Source organism: Salvia miltiorrhiza, chromosome 2 (assembly GCF_028751815.1).
Source record: "Salvia miltiorrhiza cultivar Shanhuang (shh) chromosome 2, IMPLAD_Smil_shh, whole genome shotgun sequence".
Taxonomy (NCBI): domain Eukaryota; kingdom Viridiplantae; phylum Streptophyta; class Magnoliopsida; order Lamiales; family Lamiaceae; genus Salvia; species Salvia miltiorrhiza.
This window is the reverse complement of record NC_080388.1, coordinates 15,103,916-15,123,845: the sequence shown is the minus strand read 5'-3', so window position 1 is coordinate 15,123,845 and position 19,930 is coordinate 15,103,916. Positions and strand designations below refer to the sequence as shown.

The window sequence follows — 19,930 nt, the reverse complement described above, 5'->3', positions numbered from 1 at the left end:
GTGGATCTACCACCTGGAAGTAAAGCTTTAGGATGCAAATGGATCCTAAAGAAGAAGTACAAATCTGATGGTACTATAGATAAGTACAAAGCCCGACTTGTCGTTCAAGGTTTCAGGCAGAAAGAAGGGTACGATTTCTTCGATACCTATTCACCTGTAACCAGACTAACATCTATTCGGATGCTTCTCGCTATTGCTGCCTTGCACAATCTCGAGATTCACCAAATGGATGTGAAAACTGCGTTCTTGTATGGCGAGTTGGAAGATGAAATATATATGAAGCAACCTGAAGGGTTTGTAGTACCTGGGCAAGAGCACAAAGTATGCAAACTTCAAAGGTCTTTATATGGGTTGAAGCAAGCACCGCTTCAATGGCATTTAAAATTTGACAGTGTAATGTTGTCAAATGGATTCAGAATCAATGAGTGCGATAAATGTGTCTACATTAAGAATTCTAATAACGAATATGTTATTGTTTGTCTTTATGTAGATGACATGCTCATCATGGGAAGTAATTCCCGAGTGATTCAAGAAACCAAAGGCATGCTAAGTAAAAATTTTAGCATGAAAGATATGGGCTTAGCTGATGTTATCCTTGGAATTAAAATTCTAAGAAGACCTGATGGTATTACTATAACACAATCTCACTACGTTGAGAAAGTGTTAAAGAAATTCAACGCTTTTGACAAGCCAATAGCTAAGACACCATGGGAACCTAGTGTGCATTTGAGTGTACGCAAGGGAGAACCTGTTGACGCGATAGAATATGCGAAGATTATTGGGAGCTTGTTGTATCTAACAAATTGCACTCGTCCCGATATAGCATGCTCGGTCAACAAGTTGGGCAGCTTTACAGCTAACCCTAGTAATGAACATTGGAAAGCTCTTGAAAGGGTTTTGAGATATTTGAAATATACTCAAAACTATGCGATTCATTATACTAGGGAACCCTCTGTACTTGAAGGGTACTGTGATGCAAATTGGATATCTGATGCCAAAGACTCGTTTTCAACGAGCGGTTATGTATTCACTGTGGGGGGTGGTGCTGTGTCTTGGAAATCCAAGAAGCAAACATGTATTGCTAGATCGACCATGGAATCAGAATTCATAGCTTTGGATAAAGCTGGTGAAGAAGCCGAGTGGCTTAAAAATTTCCTCGAGGATATTCCATGTTGGTCGAAACCTGTGTCGTCCGTAATAATTCATTGTGATAGTCAAGCTGCTATCGGACGAGCACAAAACCATTTGTATAACGGTAAGTCGAGACATATTCGTCGACGTCATAATACCGTGAGACATTTGATCACTAGTGGAGTTATCTCAATTGATTATATAAGATCAATTGATAACATAGCGGATCCTTTGACAAAAAGTATCCATCGAGATCAGATGTATAAACTGTTAGGGGGAATGGGTTTGAAGTCCACAAATTAAGGATAATCATAGTGGCAACCCAACCATGATGACTGGAGGATCCCAAGAACTTGGTTCAATGGGACAACTAAGCTATGAAAATCCGTGTGTTGAACACTCGAATTGCCTATTCCTTGTAGAACAGTGAGTGTTCGGAAACCTGCACGTGGTGAGGTTAAGTCTTTGACTTTTAATGACTCTAGAACTCCTCGAAGAGGACAAGTATAGCAGGATACTTGAGTTAAGAGTCACCTATGCAAGTGTGAAGTGGGGCCGCTTCGATTGAAACACTTATGAATCCAAAGAGGTGTTCCAAGGCCAGTAATGGACACAAACGTGAGAACGAATAAGGATTGAAGCAATATTGTGTCAATATTGTTGACTCAGTATACACCGAGGAGGACTAGTTCAAGGAACCATATCCACTAGGCCGCCGGTATACTCGATAACATTGACTATGGCAGGTTCAAAGCCACAAGCTACCTTTCCAAATGCAATGTTGTTTCTTAAGAGGACTGAGCTAAGTGTTTGCATACTTTCGCATACTGATTTCTCACTCATGTGGGGGATTGTTGGAAATATGGTTTTAATGCCATATCTGGAAATTATTATTTAATTAAATATTTATTATTAATTAAAATAATGATTGGATGTTAATCTACATCTCGAGTAGATCAACGTGATATACTTGAAGTCTCAAAACCGATTTCCGATGAGTGAGATATTGTATGTCAAAGTTTGGATGTTGAAGAGGGAAAATAACATTTATGCTATGTTATCCCACATTGGAAAACATAGAGATGTTTTTCATGTATAAGAATAGCAAAGCACATGGAGTTGATAAATTGACTTGTGGGCTTGCTAGTGGGCTTGATCTAAGTACTAGCCTCGCGCGCACACACACACGCGCGCCGCCGCTGACGATCGATCGGACGGACGGACGACGACGTCGTCGCCGCCGCCGGACGGGCGGGCCGGGGCCAAGGACTTGGATCTTGGCAATTGGTGCTTTGGGGTGGTGTTTGGGGCCCAAACTATTTTTTGGACCAACTCCACTGGGCTTTTTATTTATTGGCCCAACAGAATTTATTATTGGCCCAACTGTTTGTTTAATTCCCAAGCCCAGCCCACACCACAGCACCAGCCCACATCAGCAGCAGAAGAAGAAGCAGTAGCAGAAGCACGCCAGCTACGACTTCTGCATGGCAACTTCAATTTTGCAGCTGAGTTTCTTCAATGACTGCGCCCACCGGCCATCATCTTCAACATTTACGGCTTCCAGCCGTCGGAGTAGAATTCAAGGTCTTGAATTCATACTTACCACATGCCTATAAATAGGCCTCTGGAGAGCTTGCAGAAGTAGACTAAGAAATACTGCATTCTGCCATTTCTACACACACACTCTCTGCACAACACTTGTGCTCAGTTCTTGATCCTATTTAGTTCGCCGGAGCTCGTCGGATTGTGGTGCTACATCCGACGAGACGAAGTCGTTTTACCTTTGGGGAAGATACGCCTAAACCGAAGAGCACTACCGGGGCGATAATCTTCTTGCGGGAAGAGATTCATCTCGACTCGACTTTGTTTATACGTATAATTTATTTATACAGTGTATTTCAGTTGTATCAAATTATTTTAGTTGTAATTTCACAAATTATTTTCTTTGTAATATTTTCAATTATTTTGAGTTGTAATATCTCAAAATATTTATTTTGTAATATCTCGATCGTGTACCCGGTTATAACAATCGCAAGAAGATTATTTCTCTGCCGTTGATACACGTTCGAGAAATGGCTCACACCGACGTCAATATGGATGGCTCCACCACCTCTGCAACCATCGGTTCAACCACGTCGTCAATATTTTCCTCGTTTGCATCAACGGGGGCTTCATTAGTCGTGCATCGCACGAGTGGGCGTATACTAGTAATTACATAATGCACAATAATTTTATTGTATAAAATGAACAGAAATAAATTAATCAAAAAAATAAAACATTAAAATAAAAAATGGTTAAAATATAATTTCTTATTTCCAGGAAAATATTATTACTTACAAATATAAATTATTTGATATGTTAAAATTTTAAATTATCTTAACGCTTTCTTTAAATCCATATTTTACGTAAAATATATCAAATTAAATGTCTTTTTACGATCTTTCATTCAAGACATATATCATACTATTTTATTTAACATATAATCAAATGAAAACAAAAAATTATGTTCTATTTATAAAATGAGAAAACAAATGAAGAAACTTAAAATTTAAAAATTAGTGATGGTTAATTGACGAGCTAATGGAAGGCTAATTTGATTTTCAAGTATTGATTTTAAATTTTACATAGATTATAACATTATTTTCTTCCTAATTTACAAAATTGCTATTGAAATTGATTACAAATTGAATATTCTTTTTTAATACTCCCTCCATCACAATGAAAATGAGGTATTGCTTTTGGACACCAATGAGGAGTAAATACTACATCAACGCTGAATAATTATTTAACTTGAATAACGATCGAAATGAATACATTTATTCTATCAAAAATAAGATCTATTATTGACAGAGCCGAAATATCCACGGACGAAACAATAGAGTATATCGGTAATACAAATAACAACACCAATTATTTGGAAGCTCGTGATTAGAATGACGACAATCGTAACCTTTTCAGAGCCGACTTGAAGAATTAAGGGAGTAAACCAACGCCCACGGCTTAACTTATCATCAGCATATCAGTTTAGAGACGAAGTATGAAGAGTCAACGCTGGGTAAATATCTGACAAAACGTTCGACAAAAGTTGCTAGTTAATTATTATTAGTGCTATTATTGAAAAGAACGCGATGAAGGACATGCAGTGTAGGTGACATGCTTGTTTTTACTATTTTACCATTCTTGTATCTCTCTTATAAATAGCTAGTTTATTTAATTTGTAAAGATTATGTTAATTTCAATACACAAAGCAAATTTTATTAGTTCATCGATTTTCTTCGGTTATTCTCCAAGTATTCTCCATTCTTTTAAGTAATTCTCGTCATTCAGCAAAAATTTTATTAGATTTAATGATATTTTACTTGAGGCGTTGATACTAGTTTCATCAGACACAAGGTTTAAAGAGCTAGCGTTTAGTTTTTTAAGTATATTTCTAATTTTATGGATAAATGATTATATATGTATAATTAGTGATTTTTTGAATCAACTTTAAGGCAATTTTGTTAATAATTTGGGTTTTTATTTAATTTCAATTTTTATGCATAAATATTTTTTACATTTATAATAATGTAATTGCCTATGTTTTAATAATTTTTTATAAAGATTATTAATGTTGCCCATGTTTTAAGTAGTGCGGATACTGAAATTAAAATAGGGTTAATTGTCTATAAATACACAAACTATACCCAATTTTTTATTTATAATCAGATCTATTTTTTTGGTCAAAAAAATACATAAACTTTTAATTTTTTGAAATTCGACCTGACTCCAAAAGTTCGTTGGCCAATAACTCGATTGTTTGAAATTCGACGGGCAATTCATTGATACCTAGAAACATCTTGATAATAGCTCTCTAATGATACGTATATTGTTGGATTTTTGTCACCTGAAGTGATTAAAGAAAAAAATATATAGAATTTCTTACATCAACTTTTATGCCATTTTTTTTACCAATTACCAAAATTCAAAAATATAAATATCATTAGAAAGATAACGTCAAGAACTTTCATTGCCCATTGAATTCAGACAATAAATTTATTGGCCAATAAATTTTTGGAGTCGGATCAAATTCTAAAAAAAATAAAAATTCATATATTTTTTATTTTTATTCCAAAAATTTGGCGTCGTTACATAGTAAAATTTGAGGCAATTTGTAGCCTTTAAAATTATGCAAAAATCTCACTGCTCCTCTTTCCCAACTCCTCCAAGTAAAAAAAAAAAAAAAGCCAAAATCATCCAAAGTTCTCATCTAAAATTTGAAAACAGTATGCCATCATTCCTATAAATGTGATGCTAAAAATCTATCATTACAGTTGCAACAAAATAGAAAATGAAGAGAGAATAAAATAAAGATGGTGAAAAAGAAGGTATCAATCAAAGGGAGAAGTCAAATAGTCCAATTCATTCTTGAAGCATGCATTGACAAAAAATAGTCCCTAAGACAAGCTTTTGGAAGCTCAACTCGTCCATTTTAAGACAAATCATCTTAAAGTTGTGGGGAGCTGCAAAGAAACAACAAAAAAATGAGGTGTTATTCATCTTATTAGTGGTAAGAAAAATCGAAAGACGAGATAGCTTATACACCTTGTCCTCACATCACTCCCAAGTATAGAATACACTAAAAGAAGCACCATTAAAAAACTAGTTGTTGGTTTAAGACCAAGTAAGAGTACGATAGGGAGATGAGTGCATGCATGACTGATCAAAACTCATACTTTAGCCATTAGGCCTAATTTAACAGCCCCAAATAAACTGTTAAGATTGAGATTCTCATTATAGACCTTAGAATTGGACATGATACTTAACAAAATCAAGTTTAGAAATATGCACAACACATCATTGTATATTGATGAAAAATGGTTTTATATCACTAAGATGTCACACGGATTTTACTAAGCCTCATGAGAGCCTGAGCCACATAGGGACATGTAAGAGCAAGAAGTTCATTTTCAAAAATCATGTTTATGTGTGTTGTATGTAGACCACTATTTGTAGATAATGGAGAAGTTTTATTTGATGTGAAAATTCTAATTTTTTCATTTACAGAGCAAGTTCCAACCAATAGAAACATCAAGAATAAGATTGCGGGCACACTAGAGACAAGTTGTTAATTTTACCACAAAGAAGGTGACTATAGAGTGCTTAATATTAATAAAGTATGCAATGCAACTCAAGGCTGTCATTTAATAAATCATTTATTGCTCTCCCTACAACAAAATTGGAAAAATAAAGAAGAAATAATTATAATCGAGGTGCAACTAATTCATAGAAATAAACAAGGACAAACCTTGTTAAAACTCGAATAATAAGATAACGAGTCGGGCTAGGTCCCTTTGGATCACAAATTTATTTCATGCTTCTGATAACCAACATTCATTAGCATAAAACTAAGAGTTAAGAATCTAAGTTTGATCAGATATGTCATTCGAAATAAAATATGAAAGTCTTAAGTTAGAGAAAACAAAAGACAAGATATTATTTAGTGCTACAGCGGAAGTCTTAATAAGAAGTTGAACCCTAGCCTCAGCTCAGTTCCGTCAGCACCGACCAGCCAACCTGAAAAATATTTGAAAGTACTTGGGCCAAGTACTAATGTACTCAGTGGGCATGAATTTTTTGAAACATTTCATATTTTCGTAAAGACAGTTTATCCAATTATACTTGACATAACTTAGAATGTTTTAAATTGAAAAAACTTCTAAGCATGTTAAAATATTTCTTTCATTCGTGTGCACATGTCACACTCCCTTTCTGTTACCCGCTGTGATCCCAGACCTTTTAGCTACCGACGGATCTCTGTCTTCTGCTTACTTGAACTGAGGGCATAACCCAGACAAGTTTACTTTGGCCTCATGACGCTACCCAGGCAGGCCTCATATTTCTCATGCTCCGAAACACATTCAGCCGAACACCCTTATAACGCCTCTGGTTAGTGCCTGATGGAGATCAACCCACCGAGTCAGCTAACAAGTGTACACAATTCTCAAACAACACGTTAGGTCATAAGATAACTTCAATTGATTAACTTTGCGAGCCTTAAACAGAGCATAATGCACATAAACATTTTATTGGATAAACAATTTACATTTTATAAAATAAATCATTTGCATTTCATTGAAACATTTAGAGCTTAATAACTCAGTCATACTTTATACATTTGGAAAGTAAGCCTACCTGTATAGGCAAAGCATGTCGTTTAAACTTAACTCTGAATCGGAATAACAGTCTTAATTCTTCTGATCCAGAAAACCTACAAGAAATCTATAATCTTAATAGGTCTCCTGAATCTAATCTTAAGTCATGGTGAATGTTTTTAACATTCTATGATTCATCACACCGGATTTTTAAAATTAAATAAATAAATAATTGAAAACTAATTCTTGAGTTAATGACACCAACAATATCCTTACTCGATTTTTTTTCATAATTGAATTTATAAATAAAACCAAATAAAATAAAAATTTATATATTTAAAAGTAAAATTTATAATTATATATACTCCCTCTATTCCGGTCCAATAGTCCCATTTCATTTGGACACGGAAATTAAGAAATTTATTTTTTGAGTGTAAAAGTGAGTAAAGGTGTGTGGGATCATATTATCTGTAGTGTAAAATCATTACCAAAAATAAAAATGAGACTATTGGAGTGAAAGAGAGGAGTACAAAACAAAGAATGTGCGTGTCAATTTCCCCGTATAAATAACACATCATTTACAGTTGGGTGATTGTTAACAAGGATCACCCGACCCATGTACGAGACAACCTCCGCATAGAACTCTCTAGAAACACTCTCCATTGACATATCTCTTACTCTCTCTCTTGATGCTGCTCTAGACCCCTCCATCTCTCTCCCTATAAACATCATCGTCGCCATTTCCTCGCAGAAGAAAAATATCAAAGCTCTAGTCTCCTGTGCACCAAAACAATCTTGAATTGTTGATAAATAATGCTATTTGCATAAATGGATTTCGAAATGGATGATGATTTCGAGTTTCCAGCTGCTGGAAGCAACGAAATGGATGCAGGAAACGATGTTGACCTTCCAGAGGTAAACCCGATCATGAAAGTGGGAGAAGAGAGAGAAATCGGGAAGAATGGGCTGAAGAAGAAGCTCCTCAAAGACGGCGAGAGCTGGCAGAATCCTAATTCGGGCGATGAAGTCGAAGGTACAGTTTGATTTTGGTTTTTACTGCTCCTTTTAGTTTTTTTTTTTAGATTGAATTGGCAGTCTTCTACATTGTCTTTAAATAATTATTGTTATTTTTGGTGGATATTTGGGTAGTTGCACTTAACTTTACGAACTTTGACCAAATGCTTGTTTTGCAAATAAATTAAGAATTCTGTCTCCAAATATATGAAATTTTAACTGTTCTTTTACACAATTGTTAATTTGCAGCGAATAAATGCTATCGTGGCTAGCTGAAGTAATGCTACCGTGACTAATTGAAGTGGCATAAACATCCAACTACATTGACAGTTAAAACTATGTAAATGTTTTAGTTGTCCAGCTCTGCGTTAATTTTTGGTGCAATTGACAATAGTCTGAAAAATCAGAAGAGTTGAAAGTTTGTGTATTTCGCGGCAAAATTTTTACTTCATTTTCACAACCAGAATTTGATGAAAGTTTGTGTATTTAGCCGCAAATATCCTAAATTTCTTTTTGATGTTGATATTAATTGTGAAGGATATAGTGGTAATGGAGTGTTGTTTAATTTGATGCAGTTCATTATGTGGGTACTTTGCTGGATGGGACTATGTTTGATTCCAGCGTCGACCGTGGCATTCCCTTCATATTTAAGTTAGGAGAAGGTACGTTTTCCGTGGGTGCTGTCTTTACTGAAAGATGAGAAAGTTAAGAAGCTTTGTTCCCTATTATCTTAGCTGGTATCCCACAAAATGTTGATGTCAACTGACTTTTTTTGTGGGTTGCCTTTTACTGAATTCACATGATGGATTTGAGCATAATACTTTCAGACTCTTTCAACTCTTAAATATGGTCATGCATTTTACATAGACTTAGAGTGTGGTTGGCTAAGCTTATTTTAGAATGTTTATAAACTCCAACCACTGATAAAATGTAATGACTCAAAAGTTTATAAGTTATCAAAGTGCTTGGATAATTGAGCTTATAAGCTCATAGAGAATTGTGAGCTAGAGAGAGAATATCCTATTTAGAGATAGAAAGTTGAAGATGGATGAAATTAAAGGGGTATATGTTGGAAATGAAAAATCATAGTGTTATTCTTGTAAAATGACGGATGTTTATAGTATTATAAAAAAAAAATAAGTTGGGGATGAAGAACTTACTTTTATGGGGAGCTTATAAGATGTTGTAAGAGCATCCGCAATGGGGTTACATGATAGCCTACATGATAGCTACTTGATGAGGGGGGGGGGGACCACATTGAGTAAGGAGGCCGCATTGGGGTTACATGATAGCCTACATGATTTTTTTAGTTTTGATTTTTATGCTTTTCATTTTAATTTAATTGCTCAAATTTAAATAACACATTTTACTAATAATTAAAATTGCATTAAAATAAAAATCCTAAAAATTACAAAAAAAAAGAAGACATAATTTAAAACTACATAAAAAATTTAATTTCAAACGGTCATGAACCGCAAAATGAGGCGATCAAAGCTGATTTTAAATTTCAAATTTTTCTTTTTTTTTGTTTTTTTTTTCCAGCGCGAAATTTGGGGGCTATCGTGTATACACGATCTATCGTGTAATACACGAGTAAGGCTAGGCTGCAACGCCTTACACGATCTCAGCCTTACACGAGTAGGCTGGATCGTGTAAGGCGTTATCAATGCTCTAACTTATTTTTTCAACTTATAAGCTATTTCTTTTTGAGGTAACTTATAAACTATTTAGGAGCCTATTTTGCCAAACACTTCTCACTAGCTTGTAAGCTCCTAAACAACTTATAACTTATATCCTCAGCCAAATGCCTTCTTTGTTTTTGTTAGTTTGAAGTAAAATCCATATTCAACTTGGTGTTGATAATGTTCCAATAGAATCAATTTGCTTGAATATTCGACAATGTTGGTTTGTGTCATGAACATCTGATGCTAGTGTAGGTGAAATACTGCATGTATAATTGGATGCAAACAAGTGTAGGTGAAAGTACATGCTAATCCTGCTCAATTTGAAATAAGATCTATATTGAATTCAAAGGTCCATATTCAACCTTAAAAATTTTAGTTAACATATGGAAATTATTTCAACATATTAATTGATTACAGACTTAGTTGTAATTTTAGTTATTCTGGCATGTTTGTCTTCTCAGCTCTCTGTCTAAAGTGTTCATATATATTAACAATTGAGTAGATACATATTTTACTTTGGAGGAGAGAAATATGAAAGTAGATTCCACATTCACTATAGTTGGTACAGTGTTATCAATTTATCTACATTGACTTATAATTTGTAGTTTGAGTTTGATTGTCCCGTGCTGAGCATTGTTTAGATTATTTGAAGGAGAACTTCTGGACTCATCCTTTGACCTTTCAATATATTGTTAATTGTTTTGTCAATTGTTTTAGAATCTTGATAAGTTTAAATGTATTAATCTACCTCTCGTTTGCTAAAGTAGTTTAGGAACTCATTTATTGGATCCTAATGTGGATAGCACAAGCCTCAGTAACTCAAAGTTTTTTCATACCCCTGCATATTCCATGGCTCAAATATCGGGTAAATTCGTAAAGACTCTTAGTTATTTGAAGTTCAAGATCTGAGATTCTACTTAAGACTTTGTTGCCCAGCTCATTGTTGATATTTGGTCTGCTATCCTGTTCCTGTCTCTAAATTGATCATAAGCTGACCACTTTTTCGGGTTATGCTATTTAGTGTAAAATTTTGATTAGCTTTGTTGCAAGTTTGCAACTTAAAAATATACTCCCTCCGTCCCATTATTGTTGTTCCACTTACCATTTTGGGGTGTTCCATTATTATTGTGGCTCCTACCAATTTACACCCTCTTCTTAATTCTCGTGCTCAAAAGTTTTAGGACAACAATAATGGGACGGAAGGAGTAAGTATTAGAGTTGAAAATGTTATTTTTACTCCGAAGTTCAATTATTGACGCCCCTCAATATTGATACCATAAGCACGCTTTTTTGTTTGTGACTAACAATATGATTAGTTTGATATGTCCTCCAGTTTAGAAATGAATGAATATAGTTCAACTATGAGCTTTATTATGTCCTGTTCAGCTTGATTTCAATTCGTTATAAATCTAGGTAAAAGTTCTACTTGATCTTTTTCTGCTGATTATATGTGTTGTTTTTAGTAAAACACTTAATATATGCATGGGGCCTTGAGACGTAACTAGTTATAGGGGTGTGTGCACGGAGTTAATCGAACTAAAAAAACCAACCAAACTGACAACTTTCAGTCATTTGTGTTTGCTTTTTAAAGATGTCGGTTTTTGGTTCAGTTTGAAAATTTAAGAATAAATAGGTATCAGATAGGTTGTCGGTTTAAGGTGGTTCAGTCGGTAATCGAACTGACCGAAAGGTATATATATATATATATAATGTTATATTCTTTATATATTAGCAATTAGTATTATTGTAACACGTAAAGAATTAAAAACATGAAAACACTTATAAAAATTTAGTATTATTTTATTGTATATTTGTGATGTTTTGAAATTTTGTGATGCTTATGCTTTGAAATTAGAATAAAAACAGTTAATTTTAAATAAAATAAAAATAATACGTACACTTTGCTCAGCTTTGAAAACCGACAGAAAATGATTGGTTTTTTCGGTCCGTTCGATGCAAAAAACTCAGTTCAGCTCGATTTGCAGTTGGTCAAACCGACCAATGCACACCCCTAACTAGTTGTACTCCATCTTTTGTTGTAGGTGTTAAGAGATAATTCTTTTGCTCAGCATAATTTATCTTTCTGTTTATCATGCAGGTCAAGTTATAAAAGGATGGGATGAAGGAATCAAAACTATGAAGAAAGGTGAAAAGGCTCTCTTTACCATTCCTCCTGAGCTTGCCTATGGAGAGTCTGGATCCCCTCCAACCATACCTCCCAATGCAACCCTTCAGTTCGAAGTAGAGTTGCTATCTTGGACGAGTGTGAAAGACATATGCAAGGATGGCGGTATCTTCAAGAAAGTTTTGGTTGAAGGACAGGGCTGGCAAAATCCTAATGACCTTGATGAAGTATATGGTTTGTGTTCTAAAATATGTGCGTCTCTGTCACACTAGAGTTTATAATGACATCTGCTTTTTATCTCCTATTGCAGTTAAATATGAAGCTTGGCTTGAAGATGGAACAATAGTGTCGAAAGAAGATGGGGTGGAATATACTGTGAAAGACGGTATGTTTTGTTAACAGTTCATCCTTACTGTTGCTATAAGATGAAGAAGGATGTATTTATGATGTTATATGTCCAGGTTATTTCTGTTCTGCTCTTTCCAAAGCTGTGAAGACGATGAAGAAAGGAGAAAAAGCACTGTTGACTGTGAAGCCACAATGTAAGTGTTTCTCTGTTTATAAGGTTATCTCAAAAGCGGCTCAATTAGATTTCTCATTTTATGTGTCTGCGACAGATGGATTCGGAGAAAAGGGCAAACCAGTCAGCGGTGATGAAGGCAATGTTCCGCCCAATGCGTCTCTACAAATTAATTTGGAATTGGTGTCCTGGAAAACAGTATCTGATATTACCAAAGACCAAAAAATTCTGAAAAAGATCTTGAAGGAGGGAGAGGGTTATGATCGTCCAAATGATGGTGCCACTGTACATGGTAAGATGTGCATCTGCATTTAGTATAAATTTTGTGTGGTTAGCATGATATGTTTCATAAACATGAATCTTATTGAGCATTGCTGCATATAATTATGAATGATGTCTCAGTTAAGTATAAACGGGATGATGAATCCATTTGATAAGTCGGAATTGAATCTCAACGTGAATTTGCAAGAACTCAAAGATAAGCCAAATAGACTATAAAACTTACAAATTTGATTGATAAAAGTGATGTGGTGTTCGTCCATACTCCATAACAAGGGCCTATTTATAGGAAAAAATAAACCTAATTCTATTATTGAGTAGAAAGAAAAGTTCTTGGTGAGCAAGTAAATAAAAACCCTAATCTGACAAGGAGCTTGCGAAAATAGCTTAATAGAAGCCCTAAACTTGGCCCAAAATTATTAAAAGTCGTGGGCTTATTAATTAAATAAAATTAAGATAACTTTTCATGGGTTGGCCCACTCATGCGAAATTAGAGAACAATTCTTGGACCTGCAAATCCACTAGCTCATTACTCTGATGTTGCGCATCGCGCACGATCGCGCAAACCTGTCCTAGGGTGATTGCGCATCGCGAATCCCACGCTATTTGAATATATCGCGCAAAAATAGATAAAAATATAATATATATCATAATCATAGTAAAACCATGCATAATATGTCTAGTTAATAAAAAATAAAGTCATAAGTGGAGACAAGAGGAGAGGAAGAACTATGAGAGGAAGAAGGTTGATGAACCGTGAGAGAGAGAGACAGAGACTGCCATGAGAGAGAGAGGCAGACTGCCGTGAGAGAAATAAAAGAAATCTTCTGCGTTGGAAATTCTAAAGACTCTAAGTAATTAAGTACTCCCTCCGTCCCTGAAATGGCTTCCTCTTTGGGGACGGCACGAGTTTTAATAAAAAGTTGTAAAGTGTATTGATAGTGGAGAAAAAGTGATATAATTATTATTGGAAGTTGTGAAAAGTGTTATAATTAGTATTGGGAGTTGTGAAAAGTGAAAAGTAAGAATAAATAAAGTATTATTAGTGGTGGGGTAGGTTTCCAAAAATGGAAAGAAAGAAAGAGGAAGTTATTTGGGGGACGTCCCAAAATGGAAAAAGAGGAAGTTATTTTAGGGACGGAGGGAGTATATAAAATAAAACTTAAAACCCTAATTAAATATTACTTATTGCCTTATTGGAGAGTCTCTTCATGAAGTTGGAGTGTTGGAGGCGTTAGCCATCAAAATTCAGCACCCTAATAAGTAATAACCCTAATTAAGCCTAATTAAGAAAAGCCCATGCAATATTAGGCAAGCCCATGCATGCAATTGAGAGATTTCACGGCATCAGTTCAATCGCGCGCTACCGGCGCGATGCGCAACCTGCGCGAATAGCGCGCGCTATCATGAAGCAGCCATGTTATAGCGGTGCGGCGCGATGGAGGTGCGCGACGCACCGCGATCGCGCGCGCTACCAGCGCTATTAATAACTATGCTTCAAACCGATTTCCATGTTACATCATTATCCTCCTCTTGATAACAATTGGTCCTTCAAATCAATAACATTAAATGTGACTCTCATTATACTTACGTGGCAAGTCCAACTTGTAGGCATTATCATTAATGCGCTCCAACACTTAACGGTCCATCGCCCCATGGAAGTAACCCGGATCTTCTTTGCAAGGGAAACTTTTCCTTGTACATATGCAACCAAACCATATCACTCGGTTCATACACCATCTTTTTTGATAAGTTAACTAGTAAATAATTAAAGACCTTTGGCCTTAGACATTAATCATAACGGCACACACATGGTTCATACAGCATCTTGCGCATTTCTTTGTTGGCTTGTTTGGCATATTGCTCAGTTCACTTTTCAATTTTTATATTCACTTGCTCATGAATCTGCTTAACAAAATCAGCCCTCTTTGCACTTTAAGATTAACTTGATCTTGCAAGGGTAAAGGAATTAGATCTAGTAGAGTTAAAGAATTAAAACCATAGACAATCGCAAATAGTGAAAATTAAGTAGCAGAATGGATAGAATGATTATAAGCGAACTCAACATGCGATAAACATTCTTCCCAATTTGATCCTTTTCTTGATAATAATGGCTCTCAACAAAGTAGAAAAAGTCCTATTGACTACTTTAGTTTGTGGATAATAAGTATGATGTATTCTCTTTGGGGTGCGTTTACTTTGATAAATAAATTTATCATGGGAAAAGAAGGGATAACAAAAATTTATGCCTTTAAATAATGACTTTTTCCCCCACATTTTATACAAAAGAGAAGGTCATTATTTTTGCTTTCTTATTTTCACTTCAAGGATTGATAATATTATTCTTTATAAAATGGAGGGACTCCTTGAAGCGAAAATAAGGAAGGAACAATGGTGAACTTTTATGTATAGGATATGGAAAAAGAAAGGAGACATTTGAAGACATAAATTTTTGTTATCCCTTATTTTCCCATTATAAATTTATTCATCAAAGTAAATGCAGCCTTGGTTGATAAATTTATCATAAGAAAATGAGGGATAACAAAATTTCTTCTTTTATATTTCTTCTTTCTTTTCCCTCATTTTCTAAAAAAGAGAATTTTGGTTTTTCTCATTCCTTCTTTTCACTCCAATGAAGGATAATATTCTCCCTTTATTTTTATGTGATAATATTATTCGAAGTGAAAATGAATAATGAGATTGGGTGAAATTCTCTTTTGTAGAAAATGAGAAGAAAAAAGAAGGGATTTTGAGTTTTTTTTTTGTTTTCTCTCATTTTCTCATGATAAATTTACCAACCAAAGAAAACACACCCATAGTAGATAACAAAAGCTAGTTCCCAACTTACCCCGCAAAGTCTTCCAAAAGTAGCTGTAGAACTTAGCTATCAGAAACAATGGTTTTAGGCAATGCCATGCAATCTAACAATTTCTTTGAAAAATAAATCAATCACATTAGATGCATAATTAGATTTATGACATGGAATGAAATGAGTCATTTTTGTGAACCTATCAACACACAAGGATGGAATCTCTACCACGCTTACTCGTAAGCTATCCTAACACAAAATCAATAGAAATATCAATTCAAGGTGCAGTGGGTATAGGTAACGGTGTGTACAAACAATGGGCATGAGTTCTAGATTTAGCTTGGTTACATGTAACACATTGACCACTAATACATTCAACATCCCTTTTCATACGAGGCCAATAAAAGTGTTCTTGCAAAATAGCTAAAGTCTCTACCAAAATGTCCCAAAAAGCACCCACCATGAGATTCAAGCAACAACAATTCACACAAAGAACATTTTGGCACACAAAACTTATTTTTCTTAAACTAGTAATCTCAAATGCTTGATATATCTCACCACAATCTTCGTCACCTACATACATGCATTTAGCACTATGGAACTTACAATCAAGTGTAGAGATTAAGGCATACCTTCGACCAAGTGTATCAGCTACAACATTCTCCTTGCCTTGCTTGTACTTGATGACGTATGGAAACATCTCAATGAGCTCCATACAACAAGCATGCCTCTCGTTAAATTTTTGTGGCCCTTCAAATGCTTTAATGACTCATGATCAGCGTTAATAAAAAACTCATTGGTCCACAAATAATGTTGCCATGTTTTTAGGGCCCTAACCAATGCATACAACTCCTTATCATAAGTTGGATAACTCAAGGTGGCTCCATTTAATTTCTTGAAACCACGAATTGGATCTTCAAACCATGAATTCGGGCTAAATTATGTTGAATATATATATATATATATATATATATATATATATATATATATATATATTTGGTGTTGTTTTTTTTTTCTTTGGAAGCATCTATGATGAACAACATTGCTCATTTGCAGTATTTAATATTCTTTATTTCTATGATGTGGCAGTTAAGTTGATTGGCAAGCTGCATGATGGAATGGTCTTTTTGAGAAAAGGCTACGATGATGAGCCGCCATTTGAGTTTAGGGTGGATGAAGGTAATTGCATGCTACAACCCTTGAAGCATTTTCTTATTCTTTTGGTTCATTTGTGCAGTATCGTGATTTTCCTATTAAAATATTCTCTTAGATCAAGTAATAGATGGACTTGATAGAGCTGTAAGGACCATGAAGAAAGGAGAAGTTGCCCTTGTAATAATTCAGCCTGAATATGCATTTGGGCAGTCGGGCTCTACACAGGAGCTTGCTGTCGTCCCTGGAAATTCTACTGTACATTATGAAGTTGAGATGGTTTCCTTTGTTAAGGTTGGTGATATTACGGAATCTGTCCTTTTAACTACTCAAGCTGCCCATGGTTATGTGTTCGTGTATCACATTAAAATGGCATGTCTTTGTAGGAAAAGGAGTCCTGGGATATGAACACAGAAGAAAAGATTGCAGCTTCAGGGAAGAAGAAGGAGGAGGGGAACATATGGTTCCGAGCAGGAAAATACGAGCGAGCATCTCAGAGATATGGAAAAGTAAGTTCATACTAAATTGTTCGGAATCGATTCTGAAGCATTCTGGACAGATAATAATCTAACAATATTCCGCTCAGGCTGTGGGGTTTATTGAGTATGACTCCTCTTTCAGTGAGGAAGAGAAGGAACAGGCCAAAGTGCTCAAAGTCTCGTGCAATCTTAATGATGCAGCTTGCAAATTAAAACTGAAGAAGTACAAGGAGGCGGAAAAACTATGCACTAAAGTGTTAGAAGTTGATGATAAGAATGTTAAAGCACTTTATAGAAGGGCACAGGCATATATCAATTTGGTTGAGTTGGAATTGGCCAAAAAAGATATCAAGAAAGCACTTGAGATAGATCCAAACAACAGGTACCCTTCTTTTATCTCAAGCCTTGTTTACTCAAGGGTTAGTTGCCTACAAATACTCTTAACTATACCCAAAATTTGATGTTTAACCAACACCACTTTTTTGTCAAACATGCATGAATATTTAATTTTTTGGAATTACGGGCACACTTAATTGTACTTGGAAACTAGAAATTTATGTGAATTCATAAATCACATTTTCATTTGAATTTGCATGCCATAATTGATCATTTATGACAATAGATAAGTTTTGGCATTCAGATTCAAAGGAAGTTCTGATTTCTAAATTGGCACGTAACTAATTTAGAGTTTCCACGTAGGATTAAGTGTGGCCACAATTCTAATTTGGTTGAATTCCAAAAAATTAAAAGTTCATGTGCTTTTTAACCAATAAAATGGTGTTTTGGTTAAAAATCAAAATTTTGGTGTAGTTAGTATGTATTTAGGCAATTAACACTTTCCTAAAGGTTGATCTTGATTGTTGACTTACGTTCTATTATGGCTTTTTACATGGAACTAAAATGCTTGCGATAGGGATGTGAAATTGGAATACAAAATTCTTATGGAGAAAGTGAAGGAATATAACAGGAAAGAAGCACAGTTTTATGGTAGTATTATTGCTAAGATGAGCAAGCTGGAGCAAGCTACATCTTCTGTAAGTAGAGAAATTTGTATCCAAGCCCGTACTTGAGCTTTGAGATGATTGTTATCTGCTTTATGGCTTCTAACCTGAATTTCCTTACATTTGCAGGGGCCAGCAGCAAAGCAGGGCCTAGTATCAATGGCTATAGATAGTAAGGCCTAAATTTATCGTTTTAGGCTGAATCAATTCCCCCACCCCTCGCCCCAACTCCCCCTTATCGTCCTCTCTCCCTATGGTCGCAAGTTTGACATGTGAATGGACTAAGGGGTCACATTGGATCAAGTATTTGAATGATACATGATCAAATAGGCTCAAAATTGTCCAATCAATCTTTTTTTTACGGTTAATCATAGTTTGTGTCTCCAACTTTCAACGCGTTTCAAAATATGTCTTGTACTTATATTTTCATATAAAAAACTCTCAAGTTTTGAAAATGTTTGATTTATGTTCCTGCTTATAGAATCTGGTGACGAAATAACGAGTCACCTTGCCGGATTTTAGCTATGTGACTCATTACTCTGTTGCCGCACTCTGTAAGGTAGGATATAAATCAATTTTTTTTTTCCAAGGTAGGAAAATGTAAGTTAGGGAAGTTTTTTGGAAAACGTTGAAAGTTGATGACACAAATTATGGATAACCTTATATTCTATTTATATAAGCTATCACCCTAAGTATACAGTTTTGACCTTTGAGCATGTAGATGTCTAGCTTGTGGTAGTGTCGTAATCTTGGTCTATAACTAGTTCTCCAAATTGCTAATAAATGCTGCCTGGTTTTTGTATCTCATCAAACTCTTTGCAAGGGTTTGGTTAGAAAAAAAATGGTCGATTGAGTTTTTTAGGGTTTTGGTTTTGGTTTTGGTTTGGTTAGTTTTTCGACCGAATCGATCAATTCTCACCCTATCAGTATATGCATATCGATAACCGTGATAAAATTGATTGGTTAGGATTGAGGAGATTGATTTTGGGTGGACGGTTGTCCGAAAAAGCTTCCCAAACAGTGGCTCTAGTGAAGACTGATCAAAGAGTGATGATGATTTGCTTGTCCCTGTTGATGATACTGGCTGCAGTTGTTGTTCCTTTGTTGTTGTACATAAAAATCTAGTAGTAGTGAAGGGATATGTTATAATCTAATCTTTAAAACCCTTTGTTTTAACTTTTTTAACTGCTACATTAATTTGATATTAACGAATAATTTTATTGCAGCAGCTATGTTAGCTGTAGTGTTTGTGCACGGCTTGAGTACCCTGCCTCCTCAACCGTTTGTAGTTTCTATCAAATTTCCACTTGTAGTTGGGGCTAGGGAAATATACTAAAAATTTGGTATATTGTCCATACTGTATTAAAAAATATTGTAAAGTATTGAATTTAAGGTTTGCTAATTTTTTTGTTAAGGTATGATATCGTAATGAGTATTTTTGGTAAGATACAGGTACATGTTTTTAGATATCTGACTATATTGGGGAATATCGATATTGCTGTATATACAACAAAAAATTATAAATATTGTAGTAATAAAGATATACAATGGAACAAGGTATGTACTGATTAATTGGAATATATATTGCATCATTGATATATATC

At 34.9% G+C, this 19,930-nt stretch overlaps 1 protein-coding gene across 1 annotated transcript; it reads left to right on the top strand.

The window, feature by feature from the left end:
- Nucleotides 1-7,797: 7,797 nt before the first annotated feature.
- On the top strand, nt 7,798-19,551 carry LOC131011329 (peptidyl-prolyl cis-trans isomerase FKBP62-like). Its single transcript, XM_057939111.1, has 13 exons — nt 7,798-8,295; nt 8,852-8,938; nt 12,060-12,320; nt 12,397-12,471; nt 12,548-12,628; nt 12,704-12,898; nt 16,784-16,873; nt 16,965-17,140; nt 17,233-17,355; nt 17,433-17,707; nt 18,239-18,359; nt 18,456-18,498; nt 19,294-19,551. Exons 1-13 carry the CDS (start codon nt 8,091-8,093, stop codon nt 19,449-19,451), a joined length of 1,890 nt encoding a protein of 629 aa, XP_057795094.1. The 5' UTR covers nt 7,798-8,090; the 3' UTR covers nt 19,452-19,551.
- Nucleotides 19,552-19,930: the final 379 nt, after the last annotated feature.

What these genes read in the sequence shown, in the direction of transcription:
- LOC131011329 (XM_057939111.1), top strand. Translation starts at nt 8,091, where the DNA reads ATGGATTTCGAAATGGATGATGATTTCGAGTTTCCAGCTGCTGGAAGC. An exon ending in TTCGGGCGATGAAGTCGAAG is followed by an intron (nt 8,296 to 8,851) that starts GTACAGTTTGAT and finishes AATTTGATGCAG; the next exon opens with TTCATTATGTGGGTACTTTG. An exon ending in TGAGTTTAGGGTGGATGAAG is followed by an intron (nt 16,874 to 16,964) that starts GTAATTGCATGC and finishes ATATTCTCTTAG; the next exon opens with ATCAAGTAATAGATGGACTT.